Consider the following 25,396-nt stretch of genomic DNA (forward strand, 5'->3'; position numbering starts at 1 on the left):
TTCTTAAATATTTAAATAATTAATTATCTTAATTAAAAGAACGATTGATAGATACGTTTCAGGACGGATATCGTGAACAATTATAAAGGCAACATGGGGCGAAATACAAAGTAAAACCAGTTCCAAGTTTCACTTTGTATTTCTCATTATAACAAAATTGTGGTTAGTATTAACTACAATTTAAAAAAACACGACAACACATTTACTCGTGCATCAGCTAAACTAGTTATCACTCTAAAAAAATTAAAACTTTAAAGGCTTAGCGTTAAATTACTTAAAAAGTACCCTTTTCTTTAACATTAGTTTCAGCGTACTTTATAACGATAGATTGCGTTACGTCAAAGATGTGATAGACCTCGTACCCTAGATTCGAAATCACTGCCTCGCGCGTAGTCAATAGCGTTTACTTACTTCCTGTCAAAACTCCGAAAAAATTAGCTCCATAATTACCATGGTAACCAACCGTTGGAGGCCGATTTTTCGGAGGTCACGCGCCGGAAGTGGGTAATCACTTCGTTACAAAACAGTCAATCGGAAAATTCTCTGAATTCGAAACTAGGGTACGCGGTTCTATATTATCTTTGGTTATGGAATAGGTTTTGACTTTTAGGGTTTGATCGTTAAATGGCCTTTAAAATTTTAAAGAATTTTTAGTTCATACTAAAAAACCGCCGTGTCATGCATAAAACACCATATCATTAAAAGACTTTGATAATTTTTGGGCAAGCAGAGAAGATAGAGTCTAGATAGACACAGAGAAGTTTTGAGAGAAAGTGATGAGAGAGAAGAGAGAGATTTTGGGATTTTTTTCTACATTGCATGTCAGTCACTTTTTTCGGTTCGTTTCCCGAAGGCTTAATCCTAAATGTTTTATTTACAAAATATAGTTATTTGATTTTAAAAACTATAATATATATCGCATTAAATTTTTTTTTCCACGAATGTTAAATTATTTTTATTTATACGAAAACGTAAATTTACATTGATCTAACTCGTTTGGTACTAATTTAGAAAGTGAATGTTTCGGTGTTTTTTTCAGTGTGAAACTGGCTTTTGAAATAATCTAATCCTAAAATGAGAATTTTCAAAAATTTATTTTAAATTTGGTGTTGGATAACAATAGCTTGAATTTTTAGTAATTGTTTTTTTTAACTAAGACTAGAAGTTAATTATACGTTTAATTCTAACCTAACTTCCTAAGATCTCTTCCTACTTAGCCACGATTTATCTTTAGCCAAGTTAAATGTTTGAGTTGGCTTGAAACCTTAAATTTAATTTTCAGTTTTGAAAAAAATAATTAATGCGATAATTTAGTTTTCTATTTTCAAAAGAATAAAAAATACTATCATTTTGTATCAAAATGAACAAAACCAGTTTCACATCAAATGACTGTAAAGAGCTACGCGTGTAACGACAAAAGTTCATGAATGGAAGTGAACAAGCTCTAATTTTTGGCAAATGCCGACTGTCGAATAGTGTCCTGGGAGCCTTAGATTCAGCGTGGCTGAAAACTGATGCATAAAATGAACCAGAACTTTCTATCACTATTGCCGCATTAGGACAACTTCTACACTTCTAGGCGTCATGAGCTTTTGATACCGACACACGGAAAGGAAAAAATTAAACGAATAAAAAGAAACGCTACGTGTAAATAGAAGATAACGGACACGACTGATTTCTAAATTGTGTATTTCTGAGAGAAGAGACGCGTGTATCGTGTGAGGGGGTAGATATCATATTTTTTCAATTTATTCCATTTTTTTTCGTTAATGAATTTGTCGGTTACCTTGAATAGCTGAACTCCGATAACAGCGAACATGAATTGGAGTAGGTACGTGACCAACATGATGTTTCCTATCGTTTTGACGGCTACTATGACGCACTTCACTACGTACTAAAAGTGGGAAATAAACACAAGCCAACGCAATCGTATAAAAATTCCGGGATAGATGGTTCTTTCAATGGGTGTTTTTTCGGCGATTATTTTAGGGGGTTTCCTACTAACGGTAGCATCTATCTCGTATAAATATGCAAATTACCTAATTCCTTTTCCATGGGAAATATTAGGTTTAGTTTTGTAAAAGAAATCATAATAGCACTACAATCGGGTATTTTTTGTTCGCGATTTTTGGTCTCGTTTAGCTGAATTGGAAACGGGTCTTTTCGAGGCTTGGGAGATCGAGGGTTTTTTCACACTGTATTTCAACCAAAAAATTCCGGAATGTGGATTTTGGGTTGTAAAGGATAATTTAGAATCGATGTCATTTCGTAGATAAAAATGAGATGATAAAAAAAAATAAGTTGGATAGATTTTAGGGTTTTGTTCACACGGGAATTTGTTTACAACATCTTTGATTCATTCCACCATATAGATATAGAAATTATTTTCAGTACTTATTCAATTTTAATTTGGAGGAAAATCGAGTATTGTCGAATAAATAAGATGGATTTCGAAGTTTAATTATATATTTAATTTAATGATATTTTAATAAATTAAATATGAAAGATAAATCCAAGATGTTTACTCGACGACTCGTTTAATTTTAAAGTAGCTATTGTCCTCCATTTGGGGTTTTTTTCTGTTTGCAAGCGGGTTTTTTTTAGGATTTGAACACTTTTTCATGTCGGTTAAAATACGAGGTATATAAAACACAAATTCGCAAGCGACTAGCATTTGAAAATCATAAAAAATAATGAAAAAATAAATTCACAAACAATCACACACCAACCCAGCGCCGTTTTTGTAGTTTCAATGAAAAAAATCTTTTTCTTTTTGCCTTCACAGCTTTGTGTTTGACTTTTCGGCATTTTGTGCGTCGTAGCATTGGCTTTTTTTTCGAGTTTTGTTTTTGGAGTTTTTTTGTGTTTTTTTTTTGTTCGGGGCGGGCCTACCTTGAACAGTTGAACTCCAATGACAGCAAACATGAAGTTTAGTAGAAAGGTGACCAACATGATGTTTCCTATAGTTTTTATGGCTACTATCACGCACTGGACTACATGCTGTATAATCAAACACAAAATATGTACATAGATACACGCCATTTTCTTTTTAAATCATAGCGTATTGATTTTTGTTTGGTCATACGGACCCGTTGCAGAGACTGTCGCGCTATTGACAGATCATCTAACAATTGCCACATTAATCACCGTGCCAACATTTTTTTATATATATCATTTTTTATTTCATATATTTGTCACTGCTGTCGTCTTTGCACCGGGTCCCGTGGTTTTGAGAATGTCAAGAACTATTCTAAAGCTAATTTTAATAATTATTTAAGTATCAATTAATTATTTCAGTTACGATAATATAATTTTTCTAATTTTGTTCTCGACTTTCTCAAAAAAAAAACGATTTGTAAAAAAAGTATTGAAATTTTCGTAGTGGCAACAAAAATATTTTTTGTTCAAGTTCAAAAGTAAAAATTAAAAATTAAAATAAAAAGTAAAATGAATATTGGACAAGACAGCTTAGAAGCGTGGAAATTAAACAATATAGCCACAAGCATTCCGCTAAATTTGTCGATATACAAACTTCCTGATAAAATTTTGCATCGTTTAATTTTATTAAAATTTCGACATTTTCCAACGTTTACCCGTAAACACAAAGGCAACCATTTTGGTTGGTTATTTTGTTGTTGTTTTCTGAAAGCTAGTAAACATAGGGAATTTGCATATATAATTAACATTACGGACAAGGATATAATAAGAAACACATTAAACATGCAATTAAAATAAACACATTTAAGGTTTATGGAGTCTTAACTTTAACTGTTCATGGTAGATTTGGAAATTACGAGGGTCGCAATACGAATTGTCTGAAATCTACTATATTAAACAAATTTGGCATTAATAATAGTTTTTATTCACTATCGAAGGTATTTATTGAAAAATTAAAACCGATGTTAAGAGAGTCATATTTTTCCCTTTAAAGGTTTTTTGAATTATCCCAACCCTTTGACAAAATCTGATCGCGACGACGGTAAAAAAAAAGATCAAATCAATTCAATAAGCCTTTCTATAAAGTCATTACGCTTGCCGAACTTGTTTTAATGTATGGTTTTCGTCACGAGATACGTAGGAGTTCAGTTCAGTTTTGGAGGTTAGATATTTATAAAAAGGGCGACTCGTTGAATTTTAATTCATGTCTCGTTCACCTTATTAAAATGTTCCACGCGCTCTTTAATATTTTAGCCATAGATATAGGAAACGTATATAAAGTAGGGCTGTGCGAGTAGTGGTTTTAGGCAATCGAGTCGGTTATCGAGTATCAAATATTTTTTCATCGAGTATTCGAGTCGAGTAATATTGAAGTCGAGTCGAGTAATCGAGTACTTGATTAAGGGGAAACTTTCTCTTATTCGAGTCGAGTAACGAAAAAAACATCGAGTAATATCTTTTACGAGTCAGGTTATCGAGTACTTGATTAGGAGTTGGGTTTATTCAAGAAATTATCAAATTATATTTAAAAGGAGTATAAAGAAACTTTCAATGCTGAAAAATATTCCTTTCATTTAAATGAACCACAGTTTCCACAACTTTGTAGGTACAGTTTATTGTACTCGCACAGCCCTATATTTTTGACGGAAATGTTGTAAAAAACCCTCTTTGAACTTTGAAGCAACGAGAATAGAAAAAAAAATACTCGACGAGTTTAGAGAGCAGCTTATTCGAGTAATCGTGTACCCGAATATGCAATATTTTGGTACTCGGTAATCGACGAGTATTCTCCAATTACTTATTCGAGGTCGAGGTCGAGTACTCGATCTCAAAAAAGGCCGAGTACTCGATGATATTCGAGTACTCGCACAGCCCTAATATAAAGGTCTAGATAAAATATTTCAAAGGGAGTGAATACGGAGGGGACAGCTAGCAGAAACGCGTAATTTCTGCAGGCTATCCTTATAAGGCACTATCTATCGGTAAGAAAGCTCGTGCTATCGTCGCGAGAGCCATTGTCTCCTGCTTAAAAATTATACTAAAAGTCACCAACAGATGGTGTCTAAAGACTACGTCCTGCGGAAAGGTCAAACACTTAGTACTAAAATGCTAGGAGAGCTCGCACTCTTGGTCACGTGCCTTCCTCGGTGTCTGCTAGGTGTCAATTCCGTATTTTATGTTAGGCTTAGACGCCCCGAAATTTATCTAGACCTTTATATACATTTCTTATATCTATGTATTTTAGCGTAAAAAGCTCGTGCGTTTTTTTTATTTCAGGGAGCACGAGCGAAATCGCTCGAGCCCGTTTACCCTAAAATGTCAAGACGCGCGTGGAACTTTAAACAAGTTGAATAAGACATAACTAGAGCTAATGCTAGCATCTATTGGCTATCATAGAGAAACGTCACTTCTACGTCACGAGTGACGCGCCCGATACATCTAAACAAGAAGGCCAATGTTACTTTATAGAAAGGCCAATTAATTAAGCGCTAAAATTTGTACTAAATTACGGCAATTAAAAAAATAAAACTAATTTGTAATAAAACTAACAATGATTGCCTTTGCGTTGAACGCATGCGTACTGCGTTTAAATACTTCGAAAATAAAATGAGCCATACCCTCGATCATATAGAGCTTTTAAAAATATTTTTTAAAAATATAACCTTATGGCCAGTGCAAAAAAATAATAAAACATTTAAAAAATATGACGAACATCAAACTTAAAATAATAAAAATTTAAAAAAAATAGTAAAAATTGAGAAATTTTAAAATAAAACGGAATGTGCTGATTTTCATAACGGAGCCATTATGCTTCACTTGCGCGGGAACAAAAATAATGTAAAAGAAATGTAAAAATAGCGTGAAAAGTGAATTTTGCCGCGGTTTGATATCCTAAACCCGAGCTTGCGGTGCTGATAACATTTGGGAGTAAAACGTAACGAAATTGGATTTTGCTTTGATCAAAACTGGAGAGGGAGATCGTGAATCACGTAATTCGCCGTTAAAAATGAAATATGGTTAAGATTATTTCTAAAGCAGAATCAAAAGGTGACTAAATTTTACAATATTTTTTGGGTACAATATTTTACGAGTTCATTTTCCAGATGTTTAGCTAATTTTAATATATAGTTTCTGTAATCTACGATTCTATTAAGACTTCTTAAATTCGAGTAGGTTTTTTGTAAAATGGCTAACTTTACGGGTCATACTATAAATAAAATTGTTTTGTTTAAAACGAGTCTCTATTTTTGAGATTCGTTCTAAATTTGAGTAAAATGTAATTCCATCTTGTAACTTTCAATTGACATTAGGAATTTGGAAACAGAGACTCGCTTTAAAATAGCCTAACAACTTGTAAAAGTATGTAGGACAAACATTTCCTCCAATTTGGAAGTTTACCTTGTAACAAGAATGCGTTTATTTATTTACACTTTGTTGAGACAATTTTTAAAGGGTACCTGTTAATCCCATCTCCAGGTTTGCCAGTATGCCCCTCCCCTTTAAAGTTTCACCAAATCTCATTGGCTCCTTAGAAATTACGTCATCGGACGTGATTAAAATGGTTTTTCTCCCCCCTCTCGTGACGGGGGAAAACTAGACCAATTTGCACGTTGATCGTTTCAAGATAGTCATACAAATAAATGCTTTCTTGCTTATAGTAAAACTCCGAATCGATGGGATTAATTATAGGTCCACTATCACGGTTTGCACGCAATTGGAAATTGACCAATTATCTGAAATAGTGATAATTTTATGTGGAAATTGATCAAATAAATCTGCTGTACAATTTAACCTTAATTATTATTTTTTTTCAAAACGTAATAGTGTTCCTTAATAAATAAATAAATAAATTTGAGAAAAGTTTAATCTGCAGGTACATTTGTTCGAATTTCAATCGTCCGAACGGTGGAACAAATGTTCGAATTTCATTCGACCGAACCGCCGAAATAACAAATGTTTCAATTGTTCGAATTGGACAACTTGTCCGAATTCTGTCGCTAAATTAATATTTCTTATTGCTGTTTTTTTTCGTCCGGATTTTTTTTGGCCGATATAGTAAGTGGGAATTGCGTTGAATGTTGTGGATATTTTAGGTTAGGTTAGGTTAGGTTCACGTTAATGTTACTATTTTCTTATATTAACAATATTAAAAAAAACAATTCCTAATATTCGAAAAAACGGACAAACGATTATTCGAACAAATGAAATTCTCCAGTAAGGTTCACATAAATTGAACGACTAAATCGCCAACAAAAGTTGTGATAAATTTTTCGGGCAAATGAAATACGTTTTCGGACATACGATCCTGTTTTCTGGCATTCGGACAAATGATCATTCGGACATTTGTACCACCATTCGGACGAATGAAATTCGAACAAATGTACCCAAATCAATCTGCAGAATTTGGACTTCAATACGAAAAAATTGATTTATAAAAATATTGGTTCGTTATTGGCATATATCCAGAAACTTTTCTCACATTTAATTACGCTTGTTCAACATGCCTCAATTTTATATCGGTTATCCGAAGGTGATTAATAATGACGAACCTTTTCGTCCGATGATCCACTACACGTATATTAATTAAGAATTAATAAGAAATAAATTCCCTTTAAGGCATTTTCTCGCGAAATTCCAGAGATATTTCGAAATATCACGGCTTCGTTTAGAAAGAAATGAATTCCTTTTTCACGGGGACAAAAAAGTTCATCGTCTATTCAGGCCTAAAGTTAGAGGGGGAAAGAGCGGATATGGTTCGCGAAAGGTCCCCTTCGAAACGATGAAAATGGAAACCGGAAACGGATGAGAAGACGCGCGAAAGAGAATTGGAGAAAAAGAAACTGACTTTTAATCCTTTGGCACGGTTGATGGCACGAAGCGGTCGCAAGACGCGGCAAACACGAAGAATTTTCACCACAGAGATGGCTCCGTTGCTGTGGAAGAAAGCGTCAGTCGAGACTCTTATTGGGGATTCGTTCGCCGGAGGAATGGAGCGATACTCACTCGAAGCCGAATGAAATGAGTGACACGCAGACAACCAGTACGTCTAATAAGTTGAAATAGCTCCGACAGAAAGATCCTTTGTGCAAGAAAAGCCCGTAGACGATGACCTGGCAACGGAGAAAGAGAATTCCCTTGATGTCCGAGTGACGGTAGATTCTCTCGTAAACGAACGAGCGCGTGACTTACTTTGAGAGTGATTTCCACGGTGAAGACTGAGGTAAAAAAATAGTCGAAGTAGCTGAGAATCTGGCAAAGAGAGACGGTTAGTCAGCGGCGACTAGTTGTCGGATTGAGGGGAAACGTACTTTATTCCGGTCGGAGTTGGTGTTGAGGGGGTCCTCGGCGGCCAACATGATGGAGCTGATGAGGATGCAGCAGAGAATGAAGTTCCCGAAGTAGTTGTGATTGATGACGTAGTGGCAGAAGATGCGGATGCGATTGGTGTGCGAGAAAATGAAGAAGGAGCTGTACTTGGGGATGGGGTGCACTTTGGTCGGGATGTTGATCTCCGAGAGGCGTCGAGGGCGGGCCGTGGACACCGTGGCCGTCTCCTCCTCCTCGCCCTCCTCCCCCTCCTCGCCTTCCTCCCCCTCCTCCTCCCCCTCCATCTCCTCGTCTTCTTCGTTGCCTTCTTCCTCGTCTTCATCGTCTTCTTCCTCCTCCTCTTCATCCTCTTCTTCGTCTTCGTCTAATTCGCCTTCCTCATCATCTACAAATCAGGCGTTTCAATATTTCACCAAAAATAGCTTCCGCTGCCTAACCTCGCATTCTTGATATCAAAAGTTCGTCTGCTTACGATTTTTCATCACACAGACTATCGCTATCTATGTTTACGTTTTTCTATTAAAAAGCAGACGAACCTTCGCTACGAAGAACGCTAGAAATGATATATGGTGAACATTATTTCTAAAGCAGAATCAAAGGGTGACTACTTAGCTTCGCGTTAGAAAAATTTGAAAATATTTTTTGGGTACAGTTTTTTACGAGTTAATTTTTCCAGATCTTTACCTAATTTTAATATATAGTTTCAAGAATGTATTGAAGTTACTAAGAATATTTCAGCATAGCATTAACCCCTGGTACCATCCTCACAGCTTTTGTGGAGAAAGTTCGTCGGCATTTAAGGGGCATTCAAGGTCATACCATATAGCAAACTTGAATGGGAAAGCAGACGAATTTAAGCTACAAAGGCTGCGAGGATGGGAATCAGAATCCGGTAGTCCAATATTCTTAGTCACTTCAATACATTCTTGATAGTTTCTGTAATCTACGATTCTATTAAGACTTCTTAAATTCGATTAAGTTTTTTCTAAAATCGCTAACTTTACGGGTCGCAATATAAAGAAAATAGTTTTAGTAAGTACATTCTACTAAATATTTCAAAATGCTCAGGGGCGTGCCAACCACGGGGACAGCGGGGCGACCTTCCCCCGCTAGATTTTCCCAGGGCAGACTTTGCGCGGAGGTGTAGTTCGCTCAGGATAGTTATTTGCCAAGCTAACAGGCCGACTAAGCACTTGCGTTTAGTTTTCTATCTCTCGTCAATTTTTCGGACGCAGCCTATTTAACAAGGTATGTATTATTGTTTTGCCCCCGCTCTCGTAAAAACGTTGACACGCCCCTGAAAATGCTGACTGATAAACTCTTTTAACTACGTTTTGAACTATTTTGCTCCAACTTATAATATAAATATTCCCAGGAATCCATACCTCTACTTGGAATGATTATCCTGCCGTATCGCGTATGGTAAGATCACTCTGATGGCTTTGGCCCCACCAAAGATAGAAAAAATCCCCTTTGCGCGCGCTCCCCTCTCACGTAGTTGTTTGTTAAGTTAACATAGTGACGTCGAAAAAAACCGTCAGCCACATCGAAACGAAAATCTGCCGCGATAAGCATTCCAAGTAGAGGTATGGATTCCTGATATTCCTCGTAGATACTCGTTTCCACTGCTAATAGGCCAGTTAAGCCATCCCGTCGGAAACGTGAACGGGTTAACTTGTACACGTAGCTTTACTGTGTGAAATTTAATCTCCTAGAAGTAGTGGCGGACTGTGTCTAACATTTTGGGCTGCCAGGAGACAATAGGCACCAGTCTTAACAACTATAAGGCTATCATGTTTGAAGGGGCCCACTTCATGAACGGTCCGTGGAGCCCACCTGCCACCGGGCAGGTTCACTCTATGGCCAGTCCACCACTGCATAGAAGTCTATCCTACGCGTTAGCGATAATTGGTTAACTTTTATCATTACAGTACTGTATCCCCATAATTAAAAATATTGCAACTCAGTGGCGTAACTAAGGTCTCTGGGACCCGTTAGTAAACCACGTTTAAGGGGTAGCTTCTTATCACTGAGACAATTTTTTACCGAATATTTGGGGTGCCCTTATTCCGCGGGGACTCCACTATGGTAGCTAGTAATACTGACCATTAACTCGGGAATTTCCTGTTTCTTGAGCCAAACCCGTGTCTTCTATCGTAATTTGTACCTGTGACTATAAACGAACGAATTAGAACGGAACGAGAAATCGCGCGTAACGTGAATATCGAAACTTACCAACGTGTCTCTGGAACTGAATGCGGAGGGAAGAAATATATAAAATACGAGTAAATGAAGAAAGTTTGAAAAGGAAACAAAAGGCAGCGCTCGGAAGGCAACTAATCAACTAGACAATGGAAAGCCGTACGAAAATATAAAAGAATAGAGATAGTGTCTTACGCCCTTATGACGGGAGTGTGATTCATTTGTACGGCGTCTTTGTAGTCGGCATCTTCCGGGCCGCCTCCCATCTCGTCGGATATGATCTTCTTTTTGCGTTTCTTGCGCTTCTTTTTCTTGGGGATGACCGTGTCCTCCTCGATCTCGTCGTCCAGGGCGCCTTCGATCTCTTTGTTGGGGCTTCCGCTTCCGGACTTCTTCTCCCCGCCCGCCTCTCCGCCCTCCTCGCCACCTCCCGCTTCGCCGCCTTCCGCCTCTTCCTCTTCCTCCTGAAATTACCCAAATTATCACTCTTCCGAAGGTGCCCCCCTTGACCCTTTCTATTTCCCTCCCCCTTCCGTTTAATTGGCGCCAATTTATAGTGGCCGAGAAGGGATCAAAGACTCCCGCCCTCTATCTCTGTTTGCCTTTCAACTATCTCATCCGTCGGTTGCTTTATTAGAGCCGCCACGGATTGTTTCGTAGAGCATACGATAGCCATCGTTACACCGTGACCCGCTTCGCTTTAGAATCTAGAAAGCGATGGCGCGTATTTGATTCGAGAAATAAATGATTAGACGTACCTTCTCGATAGCCGTTAGGCTTTCGGCATCTGCCAGATTGTCAACGGCAATAGCCAAGAACACATTTAGTAGGATATCTAAATTGGATTTCCGGGTTAAGGCAAATCGGACGGATTTTTCTCACCTTAAACCGTTGTAAATTTCAAAAGTATAATTTTGCGAAGGATACAGTTACCGCAAATGAAAAGAATGATGAAGTAGATGCAGGCCAAAACTCCCATTGAGCTGACCCCGCCGAAGGCCTCGATTCCGTCGTACATGACGATGTTCCAGTCCTCACCCGTTAAAATCTGCCCGGATAAAAGGAAACTTCGATTAGACGGAAAACTCCTCGGCTGATTTAGGAGCTACTAGCCTGAAAGACGGTTAATAAGGACTGCCAAAAGGAATCGAAATTGCTTCGCGGTTTGTCGTCCGTGTCGTGGAAGTTGAACTTCCCGCCGAAGACTTGCATCCCCAACAAGGCGAAAATAACGATAAACAAGAAAAGCAACAGCAGAAGACTGGCGATGGAACGCATCGAATTGATCAGCGAGGCCACCAGGTTGCGAAGCGAAGCCCAATACCTGCAACAACCGAATAAGTGGTTTAAAAGACGCCGTACCATTAGTGGCGGATTAACTATCACCCGGGCCCCTACGTTGTTAGGGCCCTCGCTGATGTTTCCCTGGCATCGTCTAAGACCCCCCTACCTTTTGGAAACGTTTCGGGCCCCTAGGCTTAAAGGGGAACGGCCAAGCTTTTCCAAATATCGCCTTATTTGCTTATCAAAAGATCAACAAGACGTTCAATATACTTACACGTACCTTATTTTGTCTTGAAAAAATAGTTTTTGGCCTAAAAACGCCAAATATTTGGGTTTGAATTTTCGCCGCCATATTAAGGTGTATCGCCAGCGCCAGCAGCACCTTAGCGAGTGATTTGCGAACTATCCTAACTTTTAAAATCGCGCAATTTCGGCTTAGGTCTCGTATAAGTTACTGGAACGCGCCTCGCGTGCAAATTTTTTTTGCGTCTTCAGCAGCGCGCGCTTTTATGTTGTTTTTCTGTCTCACCAATTTCTCACCAGGTGTCGCGGCGGACGCGCGTTTTTCAATTTCCCGAAATTTCTTTATTTTATTAAAAATGAACCACTCAATATTTTTTGATGCGGTTTTCGCCATAAATTTTAGTTTTTAACGGGCTATAGGGCTATCTAACTGGTTAAAGCTTGACCGTTCCCCTTTAAGCCTAATCAGACTATTGGTGAATCCGCCACGCGTACCATCGGTGGGTCGGTGAGACGATTCCTTACTTGGTCACTTTGAATATTCTGAGCAACCGGACGCAACGCAACACGGAGACGCCGAGGGGTGGCATCACTTCCGTTTTGGTCAGCACGGCCTCCAAGATGGAACTGATCACGACGAAGCAATCGAAACGATTGAAAAGCGAGACGAAATAACCTTGGAAGCCCAGACTGTACATCTTCAGCAACATCTCCATCGTGAAGAGAACGACGAAAAACATGTTGGCCACTTCTGCAAAACGAACAAATTCCAGATTTATATCGATCGAAATACGATCTTCTGGTACTGTCGGAAACGTCAAAGGATGACGCTAGGGCTGTGCGAGTAGTGGTTTTATACAATCGAGTCGGGTTTCGAGTATTAATACATTTTTAATCGGGTAGAAGAGTTGGGTAATATTTTGAACGAGTCGGGTTGTCGAGTATTCGATTATTTCCAAATTTTCCTTGTTCGAGTAGTCAAGTAGTCAGAAAAACCCGTTCGGGTACTCGAGTACTCGAGTAGTTAGGAAAATCGTTCGGGTACTTGATTAATCGACGAGTTCTATTCGGGTAGTCGAGTAAAAAAGAAAAAATTAAAATAGCCTAATAGATACTACTTAAATGGATGTTATGTAACAACTAAAAAGTTAAAAAAGATAAAAATAATTAACAAAACGCTAAACGAAAGAACATTACCCAGGCACTCACGGCTGAGAGAATTCCGAGCTCCAAAACCAAAACTGAAAAACTTATTTACTAATCCAGCCAGCCAATAACTCAAGGGCATTGAAAGGGATGTTTGTTTGGTTATATCAAAGAGATTATTGTTGACTACTCAACGAGTGGTCGATTACCCGATTATGGTATAGGCGGGAAAAACAATTCGGCGAGTTGTACAGGTGGCTGATCGAGTACTCGCACAGCCCTAGATGACGCCTAATAGACGTTGGTGTAGCGACTAACCTTGAAAATCATCGAGCCAGTGAGGCTGCTTGTAGTGTTCGGAAGCTAATGTCAGAGTGTTGAAAAAAACGACGATAATGACGATCCAGTATAACGCCTGCGATTTCACGACTTTCCGACAAGCTCGCCGTAGCCTTCGGTTCTGTTTGTTGAATAATTTTCTGTCGCGACACGGAAAGAGAGCGGATTACCAAAAACTCTGCCGCGATGGAATGGAAGGTGGGGGCGCGCGGGAGTAGCCGGATTAGAGGGGCACCTCGCTTAGATGAAAGAGGGACGGGAGAAATTCTTTCGGTGTAACTAAAGAGAGAGAGAGAGAGAGAGAGAGAGAGAGAGAGGACGAAAGGGTCTCGTGGGTCGGCTCGTTACAGGCCGCGTGGACCATTAATTAGTCGCCGAAGACACTTTTATAAAAGTTTCTTTTAATCAAGGAATACTTCTGCGCATGTCTCCATATATAAAACAAATATATATATATGCATATATATATATATATATATATATATATATATATAATGCTCACGTTTTCCCTTTCTGGATCTGGAAAAATAAATCCTTAGAATTTCATGAATGATTATTTTTGGGTGTGCCACGTGTATACCGCTGCTTTTTGTATAGGTGATAGCCAATTGGACTAACATTTACAAGTAAGTCTCGAACCCGTATGTATCAAGAGCTACACGCCTATTTTCTTGTACAATTTACCATCAGGCGCAATAAGGCACAATGCATAGGACCCGCGAAAGAGGTAAGGGAAACGTAAATAACTTTTGTTTAATAAAACATTTGTGAAAAAGACACTTCCGCCGCGCACTCGCGTTATAACGATTTTAAAACACACACTTTGAAAAGTTATTGCCCGTAAATTATGAAATGATACGATCTAAGTTAGTATCGGGGTGAAATTGGGCGCGAGTCGCGGTTAAAAATACGCGTCGGTGATTCAGAAACTGCGCGGCAGCCATCCAAAAATCGGTGGCAAAATTCAAATTACACAGACGTTGTATCTTTCCTGAGAAATCAGCGTTTTCGTATCGCATTGATGCGCGCCGTTTCTCCCTCGCCGAAGAAGCGGAGGATCAAATTAGTACGAGCAGATGTGATGAGGTTGGCACACGCGCTCCTTCTAGAAATCCGGAGGTGGGGTGGGGGTAAGACGATTCCGCGCTTCTCGAACCTGCCACCTACCTTCGCGTTCTTTTTGACAGGTGTAATAAGCGTGTCGACGCCGAGTCATTCCACCGCTCTTGGCTATCTTCACCCGCCATTGACCCGATTCGCTGTTTCAACAGGTGTATCCTTGCCCAACTATTACCAGATTGCCAGCTGATTTTCTCATTGATTCTTTCCAGTATTTCTTACCCGGTGTTTGACGGTAAAGATTGGCTCGTTGTTTAGATAAAGAGATCGTTATCGCTAGCGACAGTGAACGTCAACCTTTTTGCGTCGACGCTCACCTTCGCCGCGTTTTTACTCAAGTGAAAACGAAGCCTCAAGTTTATTTCTCACTCGATTGAAAGTTGAAAAATTTGAAACAATTTTCCGCGTGGCGTTTACCGTCGTGTTTCCGTCATATTTTCCGTCTAGTGGGAAACCAACCTAGTAACTAGAGCATAGCACCGATTTGATTTGGGTTGGTGGCGACGTTTTACGAAAATCCCGAAGAGGTAAAAGTTTCTCCCCCTTTTGAAAATTTAAAAAAATTAAATTCCAAACTTTACGTAGAAATTCTCAAAAAAAAAAAAAAAATCGGCGGTGGGATTTTATTGGCGACGGCGGTGCACCGAAAAGTAAGGGCTAGTTTTCACTAGGCCAAAAACGCTACGACGGTTAGCTTCGACGCAAAAAATCCCCGTTAGGCCTAATACAATATTTTTGCGTCCGCCCTCGCCGTCGTCCTGTTTCTGTCCTAGTGAAAACCAGCCTTTAATGTCTCGACGGCGGCGTTGGATCGGCGACGCTAGGCTTTACTCGTAACGTCTCCGACTGTTGGCAAGTTCCCATTGTATATACAACGTTACTAAGTTTCGCTTTAAGTCTGACGATGGGAAATCTGATATTTCAGCGCAAATAGTAATTTCCCAAAATTTGTTTTACTATTTTAAGCGCTGTTGGCCTAAATCAAGTTCCGTGGCTACGTAATTTGACTCTACAGCATTTTTAGCAAATGGTAAGCAATTAACGTTTATTTTCTATCTTCGTTAGATAGCCAAAGAATCCATAACGTAAAAATATATGAAGTGATAAGTCACGTGTATTTACCAGATCTTTCGACTTGGTTTCCATTAAAAACGTTCAATTTTTAAATCTTTCTTAAGCATTAGCTAACAAGTGAGTAACGAAATGAATAAAATACGAAAAATAAAGTGTTAAAATATTCATTTGACATTTCGAAATGAAAATCGTCCGAAATTCAAGAAACATTTATTGATACGATCTGCACGTCTCTGGGGCATTTTAAATCAGAAGTGAATGATGTACGTTTTACTATACTACTGATGTTAATCAATTGAAACATGTACGTTCTCAATGGAATCCACGTCAAACGTCAATTTATATGACTTACACGGTTACTTATCTCGTAAGATATATGTTCTAAAACCTACGGTTAAATGGATTCTTGTAAACGTACGCGGGGAATGTGTATTTTTAGCATACACATGGGCAATCAAATTTAGTTCATCCCAATAGAGTTGATTAAATATTGAAAACCCATCACCAAACATTCGCGTAAAATCCCTCGCATTCCGTTCTAAATCCTTCGGTTATCCCGCCAGAATCAGTCCATAAAATTTGGATTTTCGCGGAGATCGTAGATGCAGGGTATGGACGCTTTTTTCAACAGGTAACGGATGCTTTTTTTTCGTCCTCTCTCTCGATACAAGGGGCGTCTCATTGAGTGATATGGGGGAGGGGGGGGGGGGGCTCCCAAAAAGGTTTGTAAAGTTGAAACATTGAGAGCGACTTGGAAAAATGAAATTTTGATGCCCATCTTTAAGTTTGAAGAAACTTTTCGCCAAGTGAATTGGAAAAATTCTGAATTTTAGGAGGCGCTTTTCGGAATTTTTAGGTGGCGCTTCAGAAATTTTTCAGGTGGCTGAAGCGCCGCCTAAAACACCCTAGCGACGCCACTGATAAATTTGAAAAAGTTGTAGGCAGTGGCGTCGCTAGGCTGTTTTAGGTAGCGTTTGAGCCACCTGAAAATTTTCTAAAGCGCCTCCTAAAATTACCGAAATTGATTTCATTGTTCTGATGAAACTCATAAAAGGGTTTCTCTTACAATTTCGGAAATAAAATGGTTTATTTTCTTTAAACGTTTCGTTATATACCTTTAATTTATGTGGTTGGTTTCGGGAGAGTGAAGGGAGGAGAGGACAGAGAAGCTTTAACTTTTCCAACGTTATCTGAATTTGACCGAAGTTTTCTTGATAACAATTATTTCTAAAAAAGTCATCGGTTTGCTAAGTCAACCTGTATGGGAGCCCTTGAGCAGGCGCTTAAGCGCCCCCAAAACGGAAATTCTGGCGACGCCACTGGTTGTGGGGGGTGAGTTGAGAAGTATGCCTGTTTTTCCCCATTTTCCTACGATGAGTGAAAAGAGCGCCAGAGAGCTTCAAAGTGTGGCCTACTAGCCCCTGGAAGTAGGCTGCAACAAGCGAAAAACCAAGCAGCAGGGAAATGCGAACATTAAGGTTTGGGTTCGTGTGATAGACAAAAAAGGACTTTGTTAACAAATCGACGTAACCAGCGTCAAAAAGTAAACTTAAACAGTATTTAAAAATCCCTGCTGCTTGGTTTTGCGCTTGTTGCAGCCTATTTCCAGGAGCTAGTAGGCCACACTTTGAAGCTCTCTGGCGCTCTTTTAACTCATCGTAGAAAAATGTGGAAAAAATAGGCATACTTCTCAACTCACCCTCTACAACTCCCTAATTTTGTTTGCATAACCTGTTGAAACACCCCGCATACCTAATGGTGTCTAGGAAGATCGGGAGAATGTTGGGTCGCCGTACGAGAAGCTCTTAGGAGGGGACTAGTGTAGATAAACTGGCTAGTATACCTTTTGGCGTCGAGCCACGACGGTGCCCGTAGATTGTCTTGGCTCGATGAATCTCCGTCTATTTTCTCACCCAAATCCGTCTCACTTTTGTTATCTGTCGAAGAGCGAACCAGCGTCGAGAGCGTCATGTAAAAGACGAGAAACGAGACAAGAAGATAATAAGAAAATAAGGAGACGCCAAAAAGGCGGCAAAGAGAAACCGACTGCGGAGAATGGTATTTTAGTGAGTGTATCGAGGTTGCGGTGCAATGCAAAAAGAGGCGTGGCAGGCCACGAAATTCTTCACCTCGCTCATTTCAAAGCGAGCGAGATCAAACCCCTAGTCTGGGACATCAGCGAGGGAGCTAAGACACGGAGAGAGGAATAATAATGGAGGGAATATACGGTAGAAGTCGTATACGAAGAATGTTTACAGCCCCATCCTTTCTCCGGCACTTCAGTTGGTCGCTTCTATCCCGCACCGATTGTTGACGCCGACGATGACGGTTGATCTCTGTCGCGTTGACTTTGCATTGAGAAAGAAGCAGTCGCGACTTCGTGTAATGTTAGGGAGAACAACTTTGGAGAACAACTGGTGCGTCGCTGGTACGGATGGATTGGTGGGGGGAGGGGGTGGTGCGACGGAGTATCATAGTTCGTTATTGCAAATATTTATTCAGTTTGACTTTGAGATCGGATATTAAACGAACGTCCAATTTGATAATTTTGGACGAAGTTTATTTTTAATTTAAAACAAACTAATTTTAATTTATATTTAAAAATCGAGAAGACATTCAAAACCTAAATTTATTGTACAATTTAAAATCAGACGTGGGTTTTTCCAAAGACATTGTTTTAGTGTACAATGACGATCTATGTCCCCTATTTGTCTTTCAACCGTGCTCTCGAATGCGGGCTCTTTGGATAAAGAAGGCCAAAACTAAATATTCAGAAACCAAATCGCATGCTTTTCTTTAAACCGGGTTATTGAAATCGCGGTTGAATCGGAAGAAGGGGAGAAAATTATCAAAAACTTGCAAAAAAAGGGGATGGTCAAAGAGCATCCAAAATTTGCGTACAGGCATGCTTTGGGTGTTGACCTTACTTAGTCGATTGGCCTCCTGACCTTCCTTTTCGTCCGGGTCGATATCCTCTGTGAGAAAAATAGACCAGAGTTGGAGACCTCATTTGGATATTGTTTAAACCTGTATACCCCGTTATCCACCGTATCATCAATATTACCCGTTACCTCTGATATCGTTTAAAAAACTAGTGGGAAAAAATGTTAGTTTAACTACTCTTATAGTTTTGTACATCGCGTTTGCTAAATTAACGTTTAAATTTAAAGCCTTCGGTGGAAAAATACGTTCAGTAATATATATTCTTTAAAATACGTGGTCTCAAAGTGATCTGGACAGGGTCCCAAGCGCCCGATATAATCCGGTACTCGGTGAATTCGTTTGAGGTTTTATACTTCGATTTTTATGTTTTTTTTTTGCGGTTTAAGTTTATACGATAGAAGAGTCCTCGAAATGTCGGGATTACGTAACAGTTTAGTCGAAAGTCGGCGAGAGAGTAAAGCGCGCGTCTTGATGGCTTTCCGAGAAGACTCGAGGGCGTATAACTCACCGGCTTGCGTAATCCAGTCAAGGTATCCTCTGAGATCCTCCTCGATTTGTTGCTTCTCCCGCAGTTTGTGGAAGTCGCCGCGGGCCTTGGCTTTCTCTCTTTCTTTGGAGAACTCGCTGTTGGGAAAACAAAGTCGTTACGTCGAAGCGCGGACAGACAAATGCGAGAGCCCCGCCACCGTTCGCATCCGCCCCCTTCCAAATCCGGCTAACTCTCTTTTTGATGTTTCAAAAGCCTTCGCTGGACGACTCAATATTGGAGGGATGGCCGCCCACCAGATTCCGCCTCGTTATGTTGGCAAAACAAATAACCTCTCGGGGGTATATCACCCAAACTATTCGTATTATAATAGGTGGTTTCTATTCGTTTGTTCCGGGATTTCGGAGTAGGGTAAGAAGAGTAAGACTATGACGTCATTTTATTCCGATTCTGTACAGTGAAAAAATGGCTGCCTGTGACCTTTTTAGCGGATAAATTCTGGCTAGCAAACGACTAAATCCGATTTACTCTCTTTACACCTACTTTTCAGAAGGAGTAAAAAGAGTAGCCCTAATACTCCGGAACAAGCGAATAGTTTGTGGGCCGCAGTAATTATCATCCCCGGAACGGGCGACTTAAACGTTTTAGGGTAAAAGGAGTACACTTTACTTTACTGGCCAAGAGGGCAAAGGTTGGAGGGGCGTGGTTTTTTTTCCGGGAATCATGAGACGAACAGGGCGCAAAATAATCTCAAAGCATAGAAGTATATAGCGTAAAAGCCAGCGGTGGCGATAGGGAAAAAATCGTGTGGGGCACGGGCCATTACTTTTCAATTAAAAAATTTATATACTTGAAACTTTAGGAATAAAATGTACTTGAAAAAAATGTGTTCTGTCTAATATCTCACCCGTCAATTAATTTATTGATAACAAAATTTAAGTCGATATCTTCAGAAAAATCTGTGTACATGGATCTAGGCTAAATCATTAAGCCCTTCTTGGTCACATGCATTACGAATGTATTTTAGGCTATCTAGTATATCTTAAGTAAAACGGGGTACACCACAACCGATTTCTGTTTGGACGAATCTATTGAAATCAAATTTATGCTTATTCCATCGTAATGTTAGCCGCATCTTCAATGTGAAAATAACTTCTTTAAAAAGACTGAACTCGAACTGAGGAAATAATTAAGATACTTCAGACATCAGATCTCACAGTTATTTTTTTATATATCCACCTAATTAATTCCTTTCGAAATTTTAATTTTCTGTTTTTCTTTTATTTGTTTTCCATAAATTATACATAAATTTGATTTCTTTTTTAAATATCCATGGAAATTATCAATTAAAGTGTTACTAAGAGAAGAGTCACGCGTGGATGATATTTTTAAAATATTTTTATTCGGATATAGAATACCCACAAATTACCAAGCTTTAGACCTAACCAGTAACTTTTCAATCGGTTACTCTTGCGAAGACCTTAGGGTCGAAAGCTTATATTGTGGGCCTTCTACATCCGAATAAAAAGTCATTTTTCAATCATTTATTCTAGCGAAGACGGTAGGGTCAAAAGCTAGTAAATTATGGGCCTTCTACATCCGAATAAAAAGTCACTTTTCAATCGTTTATTCTGGCGAAGGCGGTAGGGTCAAAAGCTAGTAAATTGTGGGCCTTCTACATCCGAATAAAAAGTCATTTTTCAATCATTTATTCTAGCGAAGACGGTAGGGTCAAAAGCTAGTAAATTATGGGCCTTCTACATTCGAATAAAAAGTCACTTTTCAATCGTTTATTCTGGCGAAGGCGGTAGGGTCAAAAGCTAGTAAATTGTGGGCCTTCTACTACCGAATAAAAAGTCACTTTTCAATCGTTTATTCTGGCGAAGGCGGTAGGGTCAAAAGCTAGTAAATTGTAGGCCTTCTACTACCGAATAAAAAGTCACTTTTCAATCATTTATTCTGGCGAAGGCGGTAGGGTCAAAAGCTAGTAAATTGTGGGCCTTCTACTACCGAATAAAAAGTCACTTTTCAATCGTTTATTCTGGCGAAGACGGTAGGGTCAAAAGCTAGTAAATTGTGGGCCTTCTACTACCGAATAAAAAGTCACTTTTCAATCGTTTATTCTGGCGAAGGCGGTAGGGTCAAAAGCTAGTAAATTGTGGGCCTTCTACTACCGAATAAAAAGTCACTTTTCAATCATTTATTCTGGCGAAGGCGGTAGGGTCAAAAGCTAGTAAATTGTGGGCCTTCTACTACCGAATAAAAAGTCACTTTTCAATCGTTTATTCTGGCGAAGGCGGTAGGGTCAAAAGCTAGTAAATTGTGGGCCTTCTACTACCGAATAAAAAGTCACTTTTCAATCGTTTATTCTGGCGAAGGCGGTATAGTCAAAAGCTAGTAAATTGTGGGCCTTCTACTACCGAATAAAAAGTCACTTTTCAATCATTTATTCTGGCGAAGGCGGTAGGGTCAAAAGCTAGTAAATTGTGGGCCTTCTACTACCGAATAAAAAGTCACTTTTCAATCGTTTATTCTGGCGAAGGCGGTAGGGTCAAAAGCTAGTAAATTGTGGGCCTTCTACTACCGAATAAAAAGTCACTTTTCAATCATTTATTCTAGCGAAGACGGTAGGGTCAAAAGCTAGTAAATTATGGGCCTTCTACATCCGAATAAAAAGTCACTTTTCAATCGTTTATTCTGGCGAAGGCGGTAGGGTCAAAAGCTAGTAAATTGTGGGCCTTCTACTACCGAATAAAAAGTCACTTTTCAATCATTTATTCTGGCGAAGGCGGTAGGGTCAAAAGCTAGTAAATTGTGGGCCTTCTACTACCGAATAAAAAGTCACTTTTCAATCGTTTATTCTGGCGAAGGCGGTAAGGTCAAAAGCTAGTAAATTGTGGGCCTTCTACTACCGAATAAAAAGTCACTTTTCAATCGTTTATTCTGGCGAAGGCGGTAGGGTCAAAAGCTAGTAAATTGTGGGCCTTCTACTACCGAATAAAAAGTCACTTTTCAATCATTTATTCTGGCGAAGGCGGTAGGGTCAAAAGCTAGTAAATTGTGGGCCTTCTACTACCGAATAAAAAGTCACTTTTCAATCGTTTATTCTGGCGAAGGCGGTAGGGTCAAAAGCTAGTAAATTGTGGGCCTTCTACTACCGAATAAAAAGTCACTTTTCAATCATTTATTCTAGCGAAGACGGTAGGGTCAAAAGCTAGTAAATTATGGGCCTTCTACATCCGAATAAAAAGTCACTTTTCAATCGTTTATTCTGGCGAAGGCGGTAGGGTCAAAAGCTAGTAAATTGTGGGCCTTCTACATCCGAATAAAAAGTCATTTTTCAATCATTTATTCTAGCGAAGACGGTAGGGTCAAAAGCTAGTAAATTATGGGCCTTCTACTACCGAATAAAAAGTCACTTTTCAATCGTTTATTCTGGCGAAGGCGGTAGGGTCAAAAGCTAGTAAATTGTGGGCCTTCTACTACCGAATAAAAAGTCACTTTTCAATCGTTTATTCTAGCGAAGACGGTAGGGTCAAAAGCTAGTAAATTGTGGGCCTTCTACATCCGAATAAAAAGTAACTTTTCAATCGTTTATTCTAGCGAAGACGGTAGGGTCAAAAGCTAGTAAATTGTGGGCCTTCTACATCCGAATAAAAAGTAACTTTTCAATCGTTTATTCTAGCGAAGACGGTAGGGTCAAAAGCTAGTAAATTGTGGGCCTTCTACTACCGAATAAAAAGTCACTTTTCAATCGTTTATTCTAGCGAAGACGGTAGGGTCAAAAGCTAGTAAATTGTGGGCCTTCTACATCCGAATAAAAAGTAACTTTTCAATCGTTTATTCTAGCGAAGACGGTAGGGTCAAAAGCTAGTAAATTGTGGGCCTTCTACTACCGAATGAAAATTATATATACCAAATGTATAAATCAGCTATCTAAATATTGATGAAATTAATTATATCAAATTACTTCAGAAAGGTTACAGTTATCAGTTTGATGCTATGATGTGACACTTTTTAAACTTAAGTAAATCGTCGCGCGTTGAAAGTTACCCCATTTGAACAAGGTTTTATTCAGAGAAAAAACCTTTAAGGCATACTTATCTTTCTAAAGTGTTCTTTGTTATAGTTATGAGTGATTCATTTACATATCATCAGGCCCGTAGCCAAGATTCTTCATTTGAGGGGGCCCGACAAATTCCTAAGGGGGCACCCTTAAAAATCAATCAATTCTATGACTACTTTAAAATGAGTTTATAGGTCCACACGGGCCACACTGGCTATCTCACGCGAGCCGATAGCGAAACTAAAATTGTATAAGCTTAGAACAAATTGAGAACGTACTATTTGTTGTGAACCATAGAACGTCACTACACGGAAGTAATAAAGTGAAATGAGCCTCAGTTAGTATACTTGGGTGCAGCTGAATAAACGACAACACCGTACAATAGCATATAGACTACACTACGGAAAATAAACCTTAGTTAGTAGAGTCCAATCAATATTTCTACTTGATTACGTGCCATATTACAGTTTCTGCTACAGCTAAAACTTTCAACTTCAAATACTAATATAATAAAGCAAGGTACACGAAAGTAAATAATATAGTTTGGACTGTTTGACTTAACTTAATATAATATATGAAAAGGATATTTTTTATTGATTTTGTTTACTTTGATATTTTTCTAGGAGCACAATGTTATTATTCAGATTTCTTAGAAGGGCACTAATTATTTTTGAGGGGGCCTGAGGGGTCGGGCCTGCATATTATTTCTATGTTTTTAAGAATTTTGATGTGAAAACGAAAAATTTACTATTTTCTATTGTTCGTCTTCTTTTCCATTTTTTCAAATGTGCTTTTATCGAAAGGATGTTACAAACAAACCGTTTAATCAGATACTTTCCAACAAAGGGAAGTTATTAATACCACCCGAGCTACACGCGATTTACAATTTTTTTTTTGTAAAGTTGTGGAGATTCAGTGCAACGTAGAATATATTATTTTAAAAACAATTGCAAACGAAGATGCATGGGACCTCGACAACAAGCGGGTTTTTATCTTATTTATTTTTTTCCAGTTGGATTGTTTGAAAAATAAAATTTAGGTAGTAGAGAGTATAGTCCAAGGCACGTGTATATCAATTCCGAACAATTTATCACCATGCGCTCTCACTATAAAGACTTTTGCACTTTAAACTGAAAACATTACATCGCTTTAATAAATGTTTTCTTCCCATATATTTTATATACCGTACTTTCAATAAATGTGTAATAGCGTTACTTCATTATATGAGCGATAACAAAAGAGTATCCCTCCGCCATAACTTCGCCCGTTTGGTCAAGCGCGACTGAAGAATGGAATCTAAACCCACGGTCACACGACAGTTAAAACCCAAAAAGTAACTGCTTATTTACCGATTTCAGTCATCGTCTGATCAAAACGAATAAGAAAGATATTGGTTTTTGAACCTGGTTTAGACGCGTCGATTTTTGTAGTAAACCAGGGTACACGAAGAACAACGATTGAACGATACTACAATAATGGTAAAAAGTCCATGGACTTCGTGGACACAAGGGCCAAATAATGATAAATCGTTTATCATTATTTGGCCCATGGTTGACATGTACTAAAAAAATCCAAGAAGGTCATCCCGACTACTATTTCACACCTACTACATCGTCGTCGTGTATTCTGTTTTACCCGAAAAATACGATCGTGCCATCAAACTGTTACCAGTACTTGGTATAATCCATTGAGTTGGGAATATTAATCTAGAGATCCAATCAAATCTGCTCCCCGCGAAACAAGTTTTGGAAAATTACGAATGTGCCGTCTTCTCTAAAATTAGTGCTCGGCAGCAGTGGCGTAGCTGAGAACTCAGAAGCCCCTCCCCAAAAATCTCTATGAGGCCCCCCTTTTTATTTTTTTTTATGGTTAGCGCCCCCCCCCCCCGAAGTTCGAGGCCCCGCTTGAAGCTCGAGGCCCCGCTTGAAGCTCGAGGCCCCCCCGCACCGCGGGCCCTGCGGACCATCAGCTACGCCACTGCTCGGAAGTCGATTAATTTTTATCCATAAATAAAATAAGCTCGGCTATATTTAAATAATATTTATTTAAATAACCAATAGTTGAATAAAAATTGTAAAATGTTTAAATAATCGATAGTGAATAAGCCAATTATTTAAATAAATACCACTTTTATTCAAATAAATGCTTGGTTGCGTAAAAAACATAATTAAATAAGTTAAAATGATATTCTTTTTACCAACGTTTTTTAAATAAATCGGAAAATTTGT

The 25,396-nt window shown here is 38.9% G+C and overlaps 1 protein-coding gene across 9 annotated transcripts in view; it reads right to left on the bottom strand.

Moving 5' to 3' along the window:
• The window catches only part of LOC149940976 (muscle calcium channel subunit alpha-1-like), a 135,357-nt gene that overhangs the window by 16,325 nt on the left and 93,636 nt on the right, over nt 1-25,396 (bottom strand). For 5 of the 9 annotated variants that reach the window (XM_090178145.1, XM_090178146.1, XM_090178144.1 and 2 more), the window contains exons 10-26: nt 19,124-19,239; nt 18,600-18,647; nt 17,516-17,609; nt 13,459-13,619; nt 12,520-12,745; nt 11,581-11,791; nt 11,395-11,515; nt 11,226-11,302; nt 10,663-10,931; nt 10,501-10,516; nt 10,372-10,438; nt 8,247-8,650; nt 8,128-8,187; nt 7,942-8,048; nt 7,784-7,871; nt 2,893-3,000; nt 1,787-1,894 (exon numbers count right to left, since the gene is read on the bottom strand). In XM_090178145.1, the coding sequence (XP_090034271.1) occupies nt 1,787-1,894; nt 2,893-3,000; nt 7,784-7,871; nt 7,942-8,048; nt 8,128-8,187; nt 8,247-8,650; nt 10,372-10,438; nt 10,501-10,516; nt 10,663-10,931; nt 11,226-11,302; nt 11,395-11,515; nt 11,581-11,791; nt 12,520-12,745; nt 13,459-13,619; nt 17,516-17,609; nt 18,600-18,647; nt 19,124-19,239 (2,281 nt within the window). The remainder of the gene's footprint in view (nt 1-1,786; nt 1,895-2,892; nt 3,001-7,783; nt 7,872-7,941; nt 8,049-8,127; nt 8,188-8,246; nt 8,651-10,371; nt 10,439-10,500; nt 10,517-10,662; nt 10,932-11,225; nt 11,303-11,394; nt 11,516-11,580; nt 11,792-12,519; nt 12,746-13,458; nt 13,620-17,515; nt 17,610-18,599; nt 18,648-19,123; nt 19,240-25,396) is intronic. The other 4 variants (XM_090178151.1, XM_090178148.1, XM_090178147.1 and 1 more) reach the window with 3 other exon arrangements.

The sequence above is a fragment of the Leiobunum rupestre genome, chromosome 6, assembly GCF_980474605.1.
Source record: "Leiobunum rupestre chromosome 6, qqLeiRupe1.1.hap1, whole genome shotgun sequence".
NCBI classification, from domain to species: Eukaryota; Metazoa; Arthropoda; class Arachnida; order Opiliones; family Sclerosomatidae; genus Leiobunum; species Leiobunum rupestre.